At 47.0% G+C, this 13,760-nt stretch overlaps 6 protein-coding genes across 6 annotated transcripts; 3 read left to right on the plus strand and 3 right to left on the minus strand.

Annotated features, from left to right (window-relative positions):
• Nucleotides 1–880: 880 nt before the first annotated feature.
• EDB82DRAFT_540407 (uncharacterized protein) lies at nucleotides 881–2,429 on the plus strand (the record flags this gene model as incomplete). Its single annotated transcript, XM_025737190.2, has 1 exon — nucleotides 881–2,429. One exon carries the CDS (start codon nucleotides 881–883, stop codon nucleotides 2,171–2,173), a length of 1,293 nt encoding a protein of 430 aa, XP_025592075.2. The 3' UTR covers nucleotides 2,174–2,429.
• A 3,130-nt stretch (nucleotides 2,430–5,559) lies between these two features.
• EDB82DRAFT_511905 (G protein-coupled glucose receptor regulating Gpa2-domain-containing protein) lies at nucleotides 5,560–7,644 on the plus strand. Its single transcript, XM_025737191.2, has 2 exons — nucleotides 5,560–5,912; nucleotides 5,958–7,644. Exons 1-2 carry the CDS (start codon nucleotides 5,677–5,679, stop codon nucleotides 7,468–7,470), a joined length of 1,749 nt encoding a protein of 582 aa, XP_025592076.1. The 5' UTR covers nucleotides 5,560–5,676; the 3' UTR covers nucleotides 7,471–7,644.
• EDB82DRAFT_511908 (class I glutamine amidotransferase-like protein) lies at nucleotides 7,645–8,752 on the minus strand. The gene is made up of 2 exons (XM_025737192.2): nucleotides 8,132–8,752; nucleotides 7,645–8,074 (listed from the first exon to the last, which is right to left on the minus strand). The coding sequence occupies exons 1-2, from the start codon at nucleotides 8,576–8,578 to the stop codon at nucleotides 7,784–7,786; spliced, it is 738 nt and encodes a 245-aa protein (XP_025592077.1). The 5' UTR covers nucleotides 8,579–8,752; the 3' UTR covers nucleotides 7,645–7,783.
• A 123-nt stretch (nucleotides 8,753–8,875) lies between these two features.
• Nucleotides 8,876–9,661, minus strand: EDB82DRAFT_511910 (uncharacterized protein; the record flags this gene model as incomplete). Its single annotated transcript, XM_065608913.1, has 2 exons — nucleotides 9,203–9,661; nucleotides 8,876–9,116 (listed from the first exon to the last, which is right to left on the minus strand). Coding segments are annotated over exons 1-2 (238 nt in total), but the record flags the coding sequence as incomplete, so codon positions are not given.
• Nucleotides 9,662–9,943: 282 nt separating this feature from the next.
• EDB82DRAFT_291846 (uncharacterized protein) lies at nucleotides 9,944–11,309 on the plus strand. Its single transcript, XM_025737194.2, has 2 exons — nucleotides 9,944–10,146; nucleotides 10,190–11,309. Exons 1-2 carry the CDS (start codon nucleotides 10,032–10,034, stop codon nucleotides 11,233–11,235), a joined length of 1,161 nt encoding a protein of 386 aa, XP_025592079.1. The 5' UTR covers nucleotides 9,944–10,031; the 3' UTR covers nucleotides 11,236–11,309.
• On the minus strand, nucleotides 11,309–13,670 carry EDB82DRAFT_291849 (uncharacterized protein). Its single transcript, XM_025737195.2, has one exon. It carries the CDS (start codon nucleotides 13,288–13,290, stop codon nucleotides 11,383–11,385), a length of 1,908 nt encoding a protein of 635 aa, XP_025592080.1. The 5' UTR covers nucleotides 13,291–13,670; the 3' UTR covers nucleotides 11,309–11,382.
• Nucleotides 13,671–13,760: the final 90 nt, after the last annotated feature.

Genomic DNA, 13,760 nt, shown 5'->3' on the forward strand with positions numbered 1-13,760 from the left:
ACAACAACGAAGGCGAAGACGACGCCGTCGTCAGCGCAGCTCAACCTTCCGAGTCTCAGAGCTTAACTGAAGAGGGCCCCTTTCCCCCCTTTTCACGCTCGCTTATACATAGCTTTTTCCCTGTAGGTCGATTGTGAATCAGTTGAGTTTTCCCGACAGCGAATAACTGTCTCTGAGAGGGCATCATAAGACAGTGACTCAGGACATCTAGATGTCGTGAAAAGGTTCAAAGCCCATAATATGAAGCTACTAGGTTTTATAAAGAGCATCAGTTCAGGTTGAACAGTCTTGTAGATAAGGCCTGATGCCAGCGGTCTTATGAAAGATCTTTCTTTCCACGGTTCAGTTGTAGACTTGGTCTTCGCCCCCTGTCCCCCGTCCCTTATGCGAACAACAATCATCAAAGCGTATATATGTGACTGAGCTTAGACTTCGCGTGCCAAATATTCGCTTTCTCTTATTTTGTCATTTCTCAGATCTGGAGATCCATTCTTTATATATGCCCTTTCACTTATGCTATGTATTGAGCTAGTTCGGCAGACTCCTGTGTCTTGCTGCAGGGATATACAAAGGGTCTTTGGAACGCCACATGAACATAGTACTATACGACAATGCAACCTTTGTAATAGTGCATGTACGATTTGAATGGGTTCTTATGGCATACATATATTGGTATAATGTTAATCGGCCAACCCAAAGCGATATGGCAGCCTGTATGAACAAAGACATCAGCTCAGAAAAGGCCCAAGAGACACGGTATAAATTATCTACAACGATCTTATTTCAGGTTACTCCTACATCTCCTTTCGCGATAACCCTTTCGGAGGCCCTGAGTCTTGCCGTCAACTGAAACAATACTACCAAGACTTCAACCTCAATCATGCGCGACAACGACCCCACCCAAGACTTAGGCCTTGAATGTCCCTACGACAGTACCTTTCACATCTGTAAAAACGACCCCAACCGGTTCATCGGATGCTGCGGCGTCAGCCCCTGCGGAGCCAGAAAGGGCCTCTGTCCTGACCAGCATCTCTACGCGGCAAGCTTCGACAAAGCTTATGAGGATTACATCCCATCTCAAGCTTGCACCAACGACAATGTCGATGTTGCTTGGCATGGTTGTTCCTGGTCCACATTTTCTTTCATAGGATGTTGTGCCGTGGATCCTTGTTCTGGTGGTTGTCCAAACCGGGAGTTGCGAGCAGCCAGGTTGAGCGATAACTCCAAAAACGCAGAAGTGTTTCTTGGTCAAGGCTATGACTATCCTCCGGAGCCTAGTCCTACACCCAGTCCCAGCCGGAATCCCGTTATGAGTAGGAGTATCAGTTCAGCTACAGCGATTACAACTGCTGCCGTTTCAAGCTTCTTGACTTCATACACCCTGAACCCGACTTCCGAAGCGGATACTTCTTCGGTAGAATCAGCAGCTCCTAGTCACGAGAGCCATGATCATTCCAATAACGATATTTGTGTGAGCAAGGGCGGCTTAGCAGGGATCGTGGTCACAGTTGTATTCCTTGTCATCGCAGCTATATGGAAGGTTTGTAAACACCAAAGTCGCAAAACCAGAGAGAAAGACGATGATGAAAAGTCGGACACGCTCAAAGATGGACGGCTGCCGCTGATACAACAGGGACAGGGAGTTCGAAGCAAGGCAACTCAGACTCCGGATCAAAGCAAGCATTGCCAAGTACAGCAAAAGTCTCAACCCGACACATTTAACAGGTTCAACCATCCATACATTCCGGGTTGGGGGCAGAAGAAGCCTGAAGCAGTTCAACAAAACGGATACCTTCAACCCCCATCTCCCGCCATACCATCCAGGAGTCCATCACCCAGGAACGATGATGCGCTGCCAGCGTTCCCGGTGCCCTCAGGACTCCCAGGTGTCACTCGAAACAGAAATCCCGATTCTCGCCCCAGTTTTGAACTGGAAGGAAGTCCTGTTCCTGTTTATCCTGTTATAACAGCGCCTTCACCTTCAGCCAACCCCAATATTCAGAACGACACTGGGTCTCCATACGATTCCGTGTCTTATACAATCGGGCAGATGAGAGTAACGAACGGTTACGCGTCTGATAGAAGCAGCGACACTTCCAAGATTGGTACTGGTTCTAGCGGGGGTGTGAGACTTCCAGACTCAGGTGCTAAGTTCGACTATACGAGGAAGTGACACAGTCAACCCAGTCCCGATCAATGCCTGAGCGGACCCCTTTCAAGAAGAATCAAGTTCAGCATAATTTGGAGGGTAATCACGATTATGGGTGCTCATGAAAAGAATAATCCAAGAGGCTGTTGATGAGGTTTGTTCTCTTATTTTTCTCATTTTTTGCTTGACGAAAGACACTTGGAAGGAGTATTTAGACGGGTCTGGAGTTGCTGCTTGTATTAGAGGGGATTGTTTGGAGTTATCTTGGATCTTCATTTAGGTGTCTATTTCATGAGATAAATGGATACGTGATACGAAAAATCATATCACTGATCTTATATTGTTCGAGAATGCGACGAGTGATCGAAGCATAAGAATTGACTGATGCCCAACAATGGCATAGCGACAACAAACTTGGCCTCCACAGAAGACCAATTTCGCTCAACTCACATTCAAAAAGACGACAGTAATGAGCCATCACACAACCATCACTAAACTTGTCTCTGTTGGTCCATTGTATGTATTGACCCGAAACCCCGGTTATTAAGACAACATCCTCCCGAATTCCTGGACCGGGGATAGTGGAAGTGAATCCACCAACAATAGCGTTAATCTCCGAAAGACCAAACCCCATATGAGAAACAATAGATTTGTTGGTTCAAGTTCTGGCATAATCATCCCTCTTGGCACTGTATCTGTAGCAAAGAGGTTCTTCAACCAGGCTTGTCGGAGAGCGATATGCCGACAAAGGCCCGACATTTTATGAGAGGAAGTGCTAGTTCTTGTTCTCGAACGTGGTCGGAATCTAGACTCGCAAGTGACTGCTTGCGCACGTGCACAAGCGTTCAACTGATCAGGCCAATATTCTGACCAAAAGTCCGCATTCTGCTCGCGGTTCCACAAGGACACATACCGGCGGCTCAACCCAAAGAAGTAAAGTATAGAGATTGTCGGGATTTTTGATTGAGATCGTGTGAGGTTTGTTTTGGATCTAATATTGCGTTCCTTTCTACCAACTGTTATCATAATCAGCTGTCATAGCCTCGCAGATCTCGGGATCGACAACACTTGACGCAACAGTAGCCAGACATAATGCGGTCAATGGTGCCGTCATGGAAGCCTCGGAACGGAACTTTTCTGCTCCATTCAAACATCACGACGATACTAATCACAAACTGATCAGCAAACTCTGTGGAGTAGTTACCTCTGCGACGTTGGCAGAAATGCTTGATTCTCGTGGTAGTGAGGCTTTCGGCTGGAAGCATAAGACAGAATTATCAGTCTAGCTCACTTAGATCAGGCCACTCATTTTACACTCCAAAAACCAACTTTTCTATTACGCGCTAGCACATCAAACTCCTCGGAATGACAACAATCGTTCGTAGGACCCTGCCGAGTTGGGTCAAAAGCCAAGACGTGACTGGAATGCACTGCGTAGCGTCGGTCAATGAATACCCCGTCTGGAAGATTGGGGTCAGAAATGGATACGGGTTCATCCAAGTGAAATCCAGAGCATAGGATCTTGGAGGGGTTCTCCATTTTCGTTTCTCGGTGATGATAATTTGAGAGACCCGTTCAAAGGTACCGACTCGCAAGGACCGGCTTCTCCGTTCATAAGAGCCGCAATGCAAGCGATGTGGATTTTAGTGTTGTAAAAATGGAGAAAGGCTATAGTAAAAGGGACGGCGTCATGTTTCTAGAGCCAGCCTCGTGGCAAACGGTAGTTCGGTCCTTCTGGGACCGTGATGGTCGAGAAAGGGTTTTCTCAGATTTTGTTGGCTCCAAATAGAGCTTTGGTGGTGGAGTCGATAATCTTGAATCATGTCTTGGACATTCAGGAACTCGCGACTCAGTTCTTGGCATAGGTAATCGGAAGGCAAAGAAATATCTGTTGGTTGGTCGTTTGCAAGTTCGTCTCCGGTCATAGGCAGGAACAAGAGTCAAATATGCGGAAGAGAGCAAAGATGGTGTTTGTTTGCTACAAACATGCCAAGACCAGCCAGCATATCCGGCCGGGGTTTCGTTGGTGAGGACAATGGTCAAGAACCCTGCAGCGATCGCTAGGGAAATGCGGATACACGATTGGCGATCTAGGCGATGAATAGAATCGGGGATGTGGACGAGCTGAGCTGAGGCCAAGGGTGTTGGACGGCCTATCGCAACAATTGCCCACGCTGTAGCGATTTACTGTAATCCATCTTTTCGTTAACCTTCAAATGAGAGAGAATCCAGGAACCAAAACAGACTTTGACTTGCTTAACCATCCCGCTGCCACTGCAAATCCATAGTGACATGCATACTCGTCGAGATTTGTTGGGTCAATTTGAATGCCGACACCCGCCCCTCTGTTTCCTGCGATTCGGTAGACGGTGTAGATTGTACCTCTTTCAATTGGCCGCAAAGGGGTGTGTCTCGCTTGCGACGGAAAATTGTCGTGTCTCGGCCAATGAGGTTGTGAAATGGGAGTAGCTAAAGTAGGCTTGGGACGGCGCCTCGACGGACGTGGCACGCGGAAAGATTCAATGGTTTCGATTCGCCCTGAGTGTGTGCAGTGTATGCCCTGGTTTTACCCTTATGGGTGGAAAGCCCAGGGCGTTTGAGTTGGGTTGTCACTTGGCTGGTTTTGGAGATAAATTGTTGCGGTGTGGACAAAATATCATCGGTCACGTTTCTGTTCACTTCTTGTTTCCTCCGCTCAATATGTCGGTGAAATGGTTCTTATTGGAGTGGAATGGGTGAGAAATCGTCATTGTCCAGTCACTGTCTCTGTTGACATCCCGTGTCTCTGATTTCTCCCGTTTCTCTCTTGGGAGCCGGGATATTGGATAGGTTGATATTCATAAGTAAGTTTGTTTCGAGTCGAGACCTTGTTAAAAGAAAGCGCCCGGATGTACTCTGTATTAAGGATCGAATTTGTTTGTTGTTTGTTGTTAGTGGAAGCTTTACGATGTTCAAAAGCAAGTACAAGCTGGGTCTTGCCGTTTACTCGATGCGCTTGACCTTCCTAAAGTTTCACCTTTCCGTCTCCGGACATATCTGTGTTGCTCCTTCCTTCCAACCAAAGTGGGCGGAATTTGTTTTCCTAAGAAACAGCAGGAACGAAGATCAAAGTCAAATTCGTAGAGGCTGACACCAGATAAAGGATTCAACCTGTCATCTAAAGCGGACAAAGCTAACAAATCTTATCCTCCGTCATTCTCTTCGCTTCGGGGTCCTTAAAGTTTCGGTTAATATATCTGGTTCTGAGGACATTCAAGACTTATAGACCTGGTCCCTCGATTCATCCCTGTTCCCAGCAGGATGTTGGTTTCCAGGTTTCAACCTCGAATTAAATTTCGCAATGTTGGACCAGTCACATCAGTCGCCCTTGTATATGACTATAATATAATTCCGACGCCAAGATATCGACAGGTCTACAACGCTAGTGACCAGCATCACTTCCATCCCAAGTATTACGTACCTAACCCGCGAATAACGGACCGACCGTCTTAATATCCACCCACATACATATCATCATCATCTCCACCATGCCCATGCCTCCCTGGCTTCAAGGCGAAGCCCCAGGCTTTTCAACTTCACCATGGACAACCTCATTGCAGGCTCTCGAGCCACGACGAGTAAAACATTTCACCATGGCTCAGCTTACTCCAGATCAAACATATGCGATACATGTTGCGACACTTGTTGTTGCATCCGCCAGTATCCTCGCAACAATAGTTACTTCTTTCTGGTTCTTTCGTATGAGAAGAAGTTTTCGACATGAGTGAGTACTACCAAACAATTGGCCGTCTGTTTCTAACATTTGAAGCCTTATTATGCTGCTCATTTACAGCGACATGTTTAAATCCTTCTGGTTACTTCTGTTTCCAGCCGTCGAACTCGTTGCCGGCAAAATCGAAACACGCGAAACATTTTGCCAGGTCAGCGGTTTTTTTCTTGCCCTAAGTATAGAGGCATCCGATGTTTCTGTCGCTCTTATCTCTGTTCATACTGCATTATTCATCTTTCGTGGGGAGCAGGGCCTGTACCCATACCGAAAGGCTGCCTACGCTGTCGCCGCCATCCTCCCTGTCGTGATGGCTTCACTGGCCTTTATTGAAGGTCCTGGCTACGTCAACACAGGTCAATTCTGTTATCTCCCATTCAACCCCATGTGGAAACGACTTGCCCTTTCTTGGATTCCTCGTTACCTCGCCTTTGCAATCATCCTTTGTCTATGTATAGGTGTATACGTTTACGTTCGGGTACTGATGAGTCAGTTTGGTGCGGGAAACGACAGTTCAAGAAACACACTCTCTAAAATGTCCGGCTTTGATAGCCTGGAACCAATGCAACACCCAGTAGCAGCTGCTCCTCCGACGCCAACAATTAAATATCACGGGCTGATCCCATCATCCAACACTTCACAACGGAATTCACTCACCATTGCCGAAGACCCTGCCAGGCCCTCTCTATCTACACTCAACTCGTTTCATCTGGACATGCCTGCAAGCACACATTCCAAGCTTCACTCGGCGCGACTGGCTCGTCGGGGATCAGCGCAGATGTGGATGGCTAACCACGGCACTGATTTGGCCTCTCAATCAGAGCAAGCAGAAGTCGATTCTCAAAATTCTACGGGAACTACACGATGGGATTCTGATGATGTGATTACACCTACAGCCATTTACACGAAACCTGAGCATCAAAATCAACCACCAGTAACAAGACCGTCATTAGTGACGCGAAAGTCTTCATATCTTTCTACTGTTGGATCTCCGCCATCTATCCCCAACCTATTTACCATACTTAACCACAAAACGATGCGTCCGCAGAGCGCAGAGAACGACCTTGTTCTAACCCAGAGTGACATCAACGCACCCGGCACTGTCAAGACACGCGAGAAGATTTTGCGACAACTCCGGTTACTTTTTATATATCCTATAGTTTATGTTGTCATCTGGATCCTACCATTTATTGTCCAACTTACAGGATATGGTAAAGGGGCACCTTATGGCATGAGACTAGCCAGCATCGTCTTTCTTTGTTTCCATGGCTTGGCCGATTCTTTGGTCTTTTGCCTAAAGGAAAAGCCTTGGAAACATAGTCAAGGGTACAGCCAAATTTTCAAGCGTTGCAATCTACAGTTTTGGAAGAAAAGTCAGGAAGCGCCCGCTGTGGGAGCGAGAGTAGGACGCACGAGGGAGGAAATGACACTCGACTCGCAATTCGCCAAGCAAAGGCGAGAACAAGAACAAGCCGAGTGGGAGATGGAACGTCAAGCTGGCCAAGATCGTAGGGCAACTAGGTCAGCTCCCGACTGGTGGGATAGAGATGATTGATACGAGGGTTGTGGCATATGGCGTTACAAAAGGCATAGAGGATGATACCCCGGGTTACAACGATGGTCCTGGTGATTTTATCTACGGCAGGCGTTATGCATTGGTAGGCGTTATTATAAAAGGTTATTTATACCAAATACACTAGATCAAACGTACAGGCGTTCGATTGAGGGTATTCCATCTCAAAAAGGTCTTAAGTCGTTTCTCTCATTAGTCTACCAAGACAGATTCGTGCATCGTGTACATCGTTCTATGTAATTCGAACGCTCCTCCTCTTTACTAAATCATACACTTGAAGTTCCTTTGGCATTCCTTATCCCTCTCGCCAGAACTTGAGGAAAGCCTTGGCGATGGCAACTCCATCATGAGGTAGAGGCGCACGCTTCATAGCATCGTTGTATACTTCGTCCGTGAAAATGCCAACGGTGTGACGGTTGAAGAGAATTTCAGAAATAATCTCCTCATTGAACTCGGGGTGTCCTTGTACTGTGATGTACTTTCCGGGCGAGTAGAATCCTTGAACTTCGCAAATCTCGTTGGAACCCAGAGCAATAGAATCCTTGGGGAATGCGTCGACGATATCGCGATGCATCTGGTGGATGCGCTGTGAAACAAAGTTAGCCGTGGTCGTACGAGTAACGGCCCAAAACCCAAAACTTACCATCTTGTCCAACCCAAATACTTCTTTACCCTTGGCTGTCAGGTCAACTTCTGTGACAGCAACTTCCCACCCGTTGTTGCTTCTGCCGCACTTGGCGCCCTCAGCCCGACCAACAATCTGATGACCGAAGCAGACGCCTACGACGCGCACTCGATTCGAAGCAATGGCCTTTTTTGTGTACTCGACCAACTTCAAGATCCAAGGGTCGTTGTCGAATGCCGTGTGTCGGGAGCCAGTGATGAGGATCGCATCGATGTCGTCGAGCGCGGGGTACGAGTGCAGCTCATTGACGACGTCGTAGCCCTTGATGGTGACGAGGTCGGTGAGCTTCTGAGGCTTGGCCGCTGCTTCGAGGAGTGCGGTAAAGACGCCTGTGTAGCCGCCGTAGCGATCGCGAGTTTGCGGCTGAGGCGTGTCGGCTTCGAGGATGGCAAGACGAAGAGGCATTTTGGGCAAGTTGTGTAACTTCAAGTACGTGGAGGTTGTTTGCGAGGAAAATGAAAAAAAAAATTAAAGAATCAGGAATAAGTAGAATATGCCTCTTTGCGAAAATGGAAATAAAAAAGGTCGGGCCAGCACCCAATGATGCAAGCCTCCGATCTGAGGAGGACCCTTTTTCTTGTCATCCTGCCCGTGTAATGGCGGGACCGGTAGCGGGGATGAGGGGCACGAGGCGGCAGAATTACAAATATGTCATAATACGACTTGATCAAGAAGGCGGTAAGATTGGAGGTCTTGGTCTCTAAGAACTGTACGATATTGGACAAATTGGCAGGAGCAAAGGGACGAAGTTAGTAGATAAAGTTATGCTATTTGGACGAGACTTCTTATGCTGTTTATTTTTATAACTGGTTGCTCGATCGTACCCTTTGAAGAAGACGTCTGCATTGTATCCGTCGACCGGGATGTTTGCACGAGTGCAGCTGGTAGGAGATCCAGCGGCCAGAACGTCCCGTCCTTCGCGATCCATGTCATATCTGGCTCCCTGGATATATGTTATGATCCAAGTGGACATGAGGTTGACGACGAGCCACTGTGATAAGATACATATGCCTAGCAGTTGTCACTTACAAGACGATGCTGAGGACGAGGCATAGGGTAGATGTTTTTCGGACCAGTGGCACAAAGGCCATACACTGATCACTCGTTAAGCAAGTGCTTTTAGGCTGTCTTCATTCTTATTGAGCTTGTGCTTGTTGTTTTCTGCCTCATTTTCTCGCTGAAGCTCATGCTGCCAGTATTCGAGTGCCTCGATGCGTTGATACAAGCAAGTTGTGTCTCAGTGCAAAGACTACCGCGCCAAGTACCTAAAGATGGAAGATCCTGCTAATAGAGTCAGCAGAAAAGAATGATCTCTAAGCTTTATAGTATAAGTAAGAATAATAATTTAAATAGCGTAAAATGGCTCACTAATCTTATCTCTTACACTTTGAGTGACCGACTTTTCTAATTCTCATAGAAAGTCTCTACTAAGTTCTGAAGTATTCATTCAACATGCATATCACTTGCATCTGCATATCAGCCACTTTTAATGCGATGCAACAGCACATCATTACTAACAAACTAAGACAAAAGCCTTTTAAATATCATATATCCTGTGCATTATTACTTCCGGTCAGCAAGGCTCAAATCCCCAACCAACATCACCTCATTATCATTATCCTCCAATTGTAGAAAAGATGGGGCACTTCTTTAGCAATCAAGTGACAGTTTTTTGTGGCTGACATGCATTTCCCCCCTGCAAAAAAGTGACGTCTAAAAATCGGTAGAGTTAGAGCAACAAACTTTAACTTTCTATCTACATAAATAAATGCAAGGACTCTTGTTGTGAGTTTGTTTTCTTCTGGTCGGTTTTTTGCTTCTTCATTTTTGTTTGCTGCTATATATAGAACTGTTCAATATGTCTACCAGATTGTCTTTGGGCGGCTTTTTGGTCAAAGCAAAGGCTGCTTTGACAGCTCCCGCTGCACAACGAAAGGGACCTCTCACTTTTGTCGTGGGAAACGAGTCTGCAGGTGAGTTGACCGAATATCTATATGAATCTTGCTAACATAATAGATCTTGATTCTCTTTGCTCAGCTGTGGTTTATGCCTATCTTCGCAGCCATGCTCCTCCGCATACCCTACACATCCCCCTCTCAAACCTGCCCCGCGAGGATCTGGCTCTTCGCACTGAAATGTCGGCTGTTCTTAAACATGCTGGACTGACCCTGAAAGATCTCTTGACTTTATCTGAGCTGCCGGACTTGAAACCCGAAGAGACGCGCTGGTTGCTGGTTGATCATAATTCACTCACAGGTCCACTCACCAAATACTCGGAACAAGTCACTGGCTGCGTCGATCACCACGCCGATGAGGATGTTGTGAGAAAAGATGCCAGTCCAAGAGTCATCGAGACTTGTGGAAGCTGCATGAGCTTGGTTGTGGACGAGACGCGCGAAATCTGGCAAGAACTCTCGACCAAGGATGCTGAGGATAGCGACGCGGCTACCGAGAATGAGAAACTCGTTAGACTGGCTATAGGACCTATCATGTCTGATACTATCAACATGACAGCCGAAGCCAAGGTTCGCGAGCAGGATACCAAAGCTGTAGAATTTCTGGAGGAACGCATGACCTTTGACCGTACAGCCTACTTTGACGAAATCTCCGCTGTGAAAGAGGACATTTCCGAGTTGAGCTTGCGCGATGTCTTTCGAAAGGACTACAAAGAGTGGAATGGCTCAGGGCTGAAGCTTGGAATTAGCTGCGTTGTGCAAAACTTTGACTATCTTGTCAAAAAAGCCGGCAACTCTGAGCCTTTGCTCGATGCCTTTGAGGAGTGGGTCAAAGAGCGCAACCTCGATGTGGCGAGTATAATGACAACGTCGCATCCCGATGGCGAGTTTCAGCGACATCTACTTGTGTGGGGTATCAGCGATCAAGGCCGTGAGGCGGTGGATAGATTCGTGGCTGACTCAGGCGAGAAGCTGAAGCTTGAGGTGTGGAAGGATGGAGAGTTGGATGAGCATGGACATAGTAGATTTGCATGGAGGCAGCATGACCTCGCGTCGAGCAGGAAACAGGTTGCGCCGCTGTTGAGGGAGGCTCTTAAGAAGAGTTGACTACGAGACTCGACGTCCAAGATATAAATATTGTTCAGATTGGGATGCGATAAGTGGTTGTTAAGGCGACAAAACCTTTTGTACATTGAATATTTTTACATATATTGCCATTGCCGTTGCTTCAATGGTGTGCCTTGATAGATTGCTCTATCGTCCGCTATGTGCGGCATGAAGTTGTTCCACCTCTCTCAGTATGTTGAGGTATTCTCTGTTCTTCAATCTTACCTCTTCGAACCTGTTGACCCTTATATCCTCCCCAAGATAGTCGGTTCTTTGAAGATGTTCGAAGCCGTGCTTTAAAAGATATGCAGCCGCCGGGTCGCAGATTTTGAGGCAGTTTTTGAGTGTAACATAGACCGTGCCTAACATGGGGATGGGTTCGGTTTCGTTGAGCATCTCGGGATAGATCCAGCGCAAATTCTCGATACACATGATTTGGTTCTTGGTATCTGCCAGAACTTGAAAGACACATGCATAAACTTCTGGTGCCCTGGGTTGTTTGTGCAAGTGTGGTTTGCGAAAGATGTCCCAGAAACGGGGCCATTCTTCTCGTTCTGCATAATGTGCCATCAAACGACGAGTTTCGGCTGCGGTGAATAAACAATCCGATCGGTCCATCATGCCTTCAATATTCTCTTGTGCTTTCTCGAGCTCCCGCTGCCCGTAAGATGGTGATACTAAGAACCCTTGGATAAGTGACGCAAACATTGAAGAGTCCCAGATCGTCATTCCCCTCTCCTCAGCTGTCCAGAGCATCTGGTCGACCAAGGAGAGTCGACTTTTCGCAGCAGGTTCAGATGTGGGCGCTGTCAGTGCTCCCACGACAAACTGGCGTAACATATCTTGTGTGAGGGGTAACCCAGCAAGTTGTATATCCTGAAACCACTTTTGGACTTGGCTGAGGGTCTGTGTATCATCCGTTTGTAGGTCAGAACTGTTATCACGTTGAGAAACAGCAAGATCACCGTCTGAACCAGGTGGCGCCTGTGAATATTCTCTTGACACAAGATTTGGCGATAGTCGTCGCGCGCTGGTGGTGTAAGCACGCCGTTGAGAGGCGTTCTGCATAGCCTGCCATTGTAGAGCAGATCCTGATTTGGGCAGTTGAATCTTGGAGGCAAGAAGTCGCTCGATCTCTTCCGGATTGTCTACCCTTTCCCCACGAGCTTGCTTGTTTTGTTTCAAATTCTTTTTCAAGATACCCTTCCAAAGAGTTTCCAAATCAAGCTCTGCTCTTCGAGATTCTGTCATACACTGAACCACCACCGTGGTACCAGTCTGGGGCGCACCGAAACCAGAGAAGCGACCACTATCATCGACCTTGGCCGCTTCATCAATCTGGCCATCATTGAAAGAAAAGTTGACGCAGACCCATCCAGTGGAGATGCCGTTGTCGCCACCGGGAATAATGGCAGTATTGGTTCCCATAAGTTTCGCCTTCTTTCGAAGTCTTCGTAGTTTTGTCCGGAGTTCTCCAGGTCCAATCAGCCCATCAGCTCGCGCGGAAATGTTGTGATTCTTTCGAAGCCATCGCACGAAACGACCGGAGGAAATGTGAAGATGTCGTTCACTTCGAGTTGTCGCAAATAGCATAATCAGGTTCGGGCCAAGAGCAGCCGGAGGATCAATTTCGCGCAAGTCGAGAAGAGAAATATCGTCCAGGCCCATGTCCTCGAATATGTATTTGATCATTGGCTCGATGACCTCCGGGGCGTCTTCCGGAACCTTTGGTAGCTCGACTGCATGTTGGTTTTGGGGATGTCGCGGGGGTTCAACTTCGAGGAACCAAGGAACGTCGCCAGATTGATCGGCTTCGGCAGATATATCGATGGAATCATTTGAAATGTCGGTCGCGGGCGAAATTGAAGCGCTCTTCTCGCCTATCGGATCGGTAGTCTTGACATCTGAATAAAACCTTGTCGTTCTAGGAAGTAATCGTGATGTTTGGGGAAAACTGCGAAAAGGACTTGTAGCTGGACGCGACACAACAGCGCGTACAATAGCAGATTGACACTGTCGGCAACTCAATGCTGCGACCACAGGACGAGTCAACATTTTGAGTCCTCGTGAGTTATTCAAGACAAAAATTCAGATGCTAAAGAGCTAAAGAGGCGTTGAGCGTCATGGCTAGACTATAGAACCTAGTCGTGAAGTGGGGAACTCAGCTCGGTACCGGACTGTCACAGATACAGTGGGTAAACATGGATAGTTTATTTCCGATGTATTTTTATGTGTGAGAGCAGGATGATCTAGATAGATAGGTAAAATGGTAATAAATAAAGAGTAAGCAATCAACAACTCGTAATGATCTAGAGAATGTCTCTGTCAAAGATTTCTTATGATACTCAGAAGCACTTCAATTACAAGATGATAGAGTAAAGTGGGGGATGGAAAAGACCCTTCTAGTGGATAGCAGAAAAGTTAGGTAGCCTTTGAAAAACTTAGAGTACAAAAATAAATAGCCTAAGAGGTGTGGTCTAAGTAGCATAAGCTGACCTACTAATTTCGTCTTTAGTGCTTCTGGC

This window comes from Fusarium venenatum, assembly GCF_020744135.1.
Source record: "Fusarium venenatum strain MPI-CAGE-CH-0201 chromosome Unknown EDB82scaffold_4, whole genome shotgun sequence".
Taxonomy (NCBI): domain Eukaryota; kingdom Fungi; phylum Ascomycota; class Sordariomycetes; order Hypocreales; family Nectriaceae; genus Fusarium; species Fusarium venenatum.

What these genes read in the sequence shown, in the direction of transcription:
- EDB82DRAFT_291849 (XM_025737195.2), bottom strand. Translation starts at nt 13,290, where the DNA reads ATGTTGACTCGTCCTGTGGTCGCAGCATTGAGTTGCCGACAGTGTCAA.
- EDB82DRAFT_511908 (XM_025737192.2), bottom strand. Translation starts at nt 8,578, where the DNA reads ATGCCTCTTCGTCTTGCCATCCTCGAAGCCGACACGCCTCAGCCGCAA. An exon ending in TATTTGGGTTGGACAAGATG is followed by an intron (nt 8,075 to 8,131) that starts GTAAGTTTTGGG and finishes TTTGTTTCACAG; the next exon opens with CGCATCCACCAGATGCATCG.
- EDB82DRAFT_291846 (XM_025737194.2), top strand. Translation starts at nt 10,032, where the DNA reads ATGTCTACCAGATTGTCTTTGGGCGGCTTTTTGGTCAAAGCAAAGGCT. An exon ending in CGTGGGAAACGAGTCTGCAG is followed by an intron (nt 10,147 to 10,189) that starts GTGAGTTGACCG and finishes CTAACATAATAG; the next exon opens with ATCTTGATTCTCTTTGCTCA.
- EDB82DRAFT_511905 (XM_025737191.2), top strand. Translation starts at nt 5,677, where the DNA reads ATGCCCATGCCTCCCTGGCTTCAAGGCGAAGCCCCAGGCTTTTCAACT. An exon ending in AGAAGAAGTTTTCGACATGA is followed by an intron (nt 5,913 to 5,957) that starts GTGAGTACTACC and finishes TAACATTTGAAG; the next exon opens with CCTTATTATGCTGCTCATTT.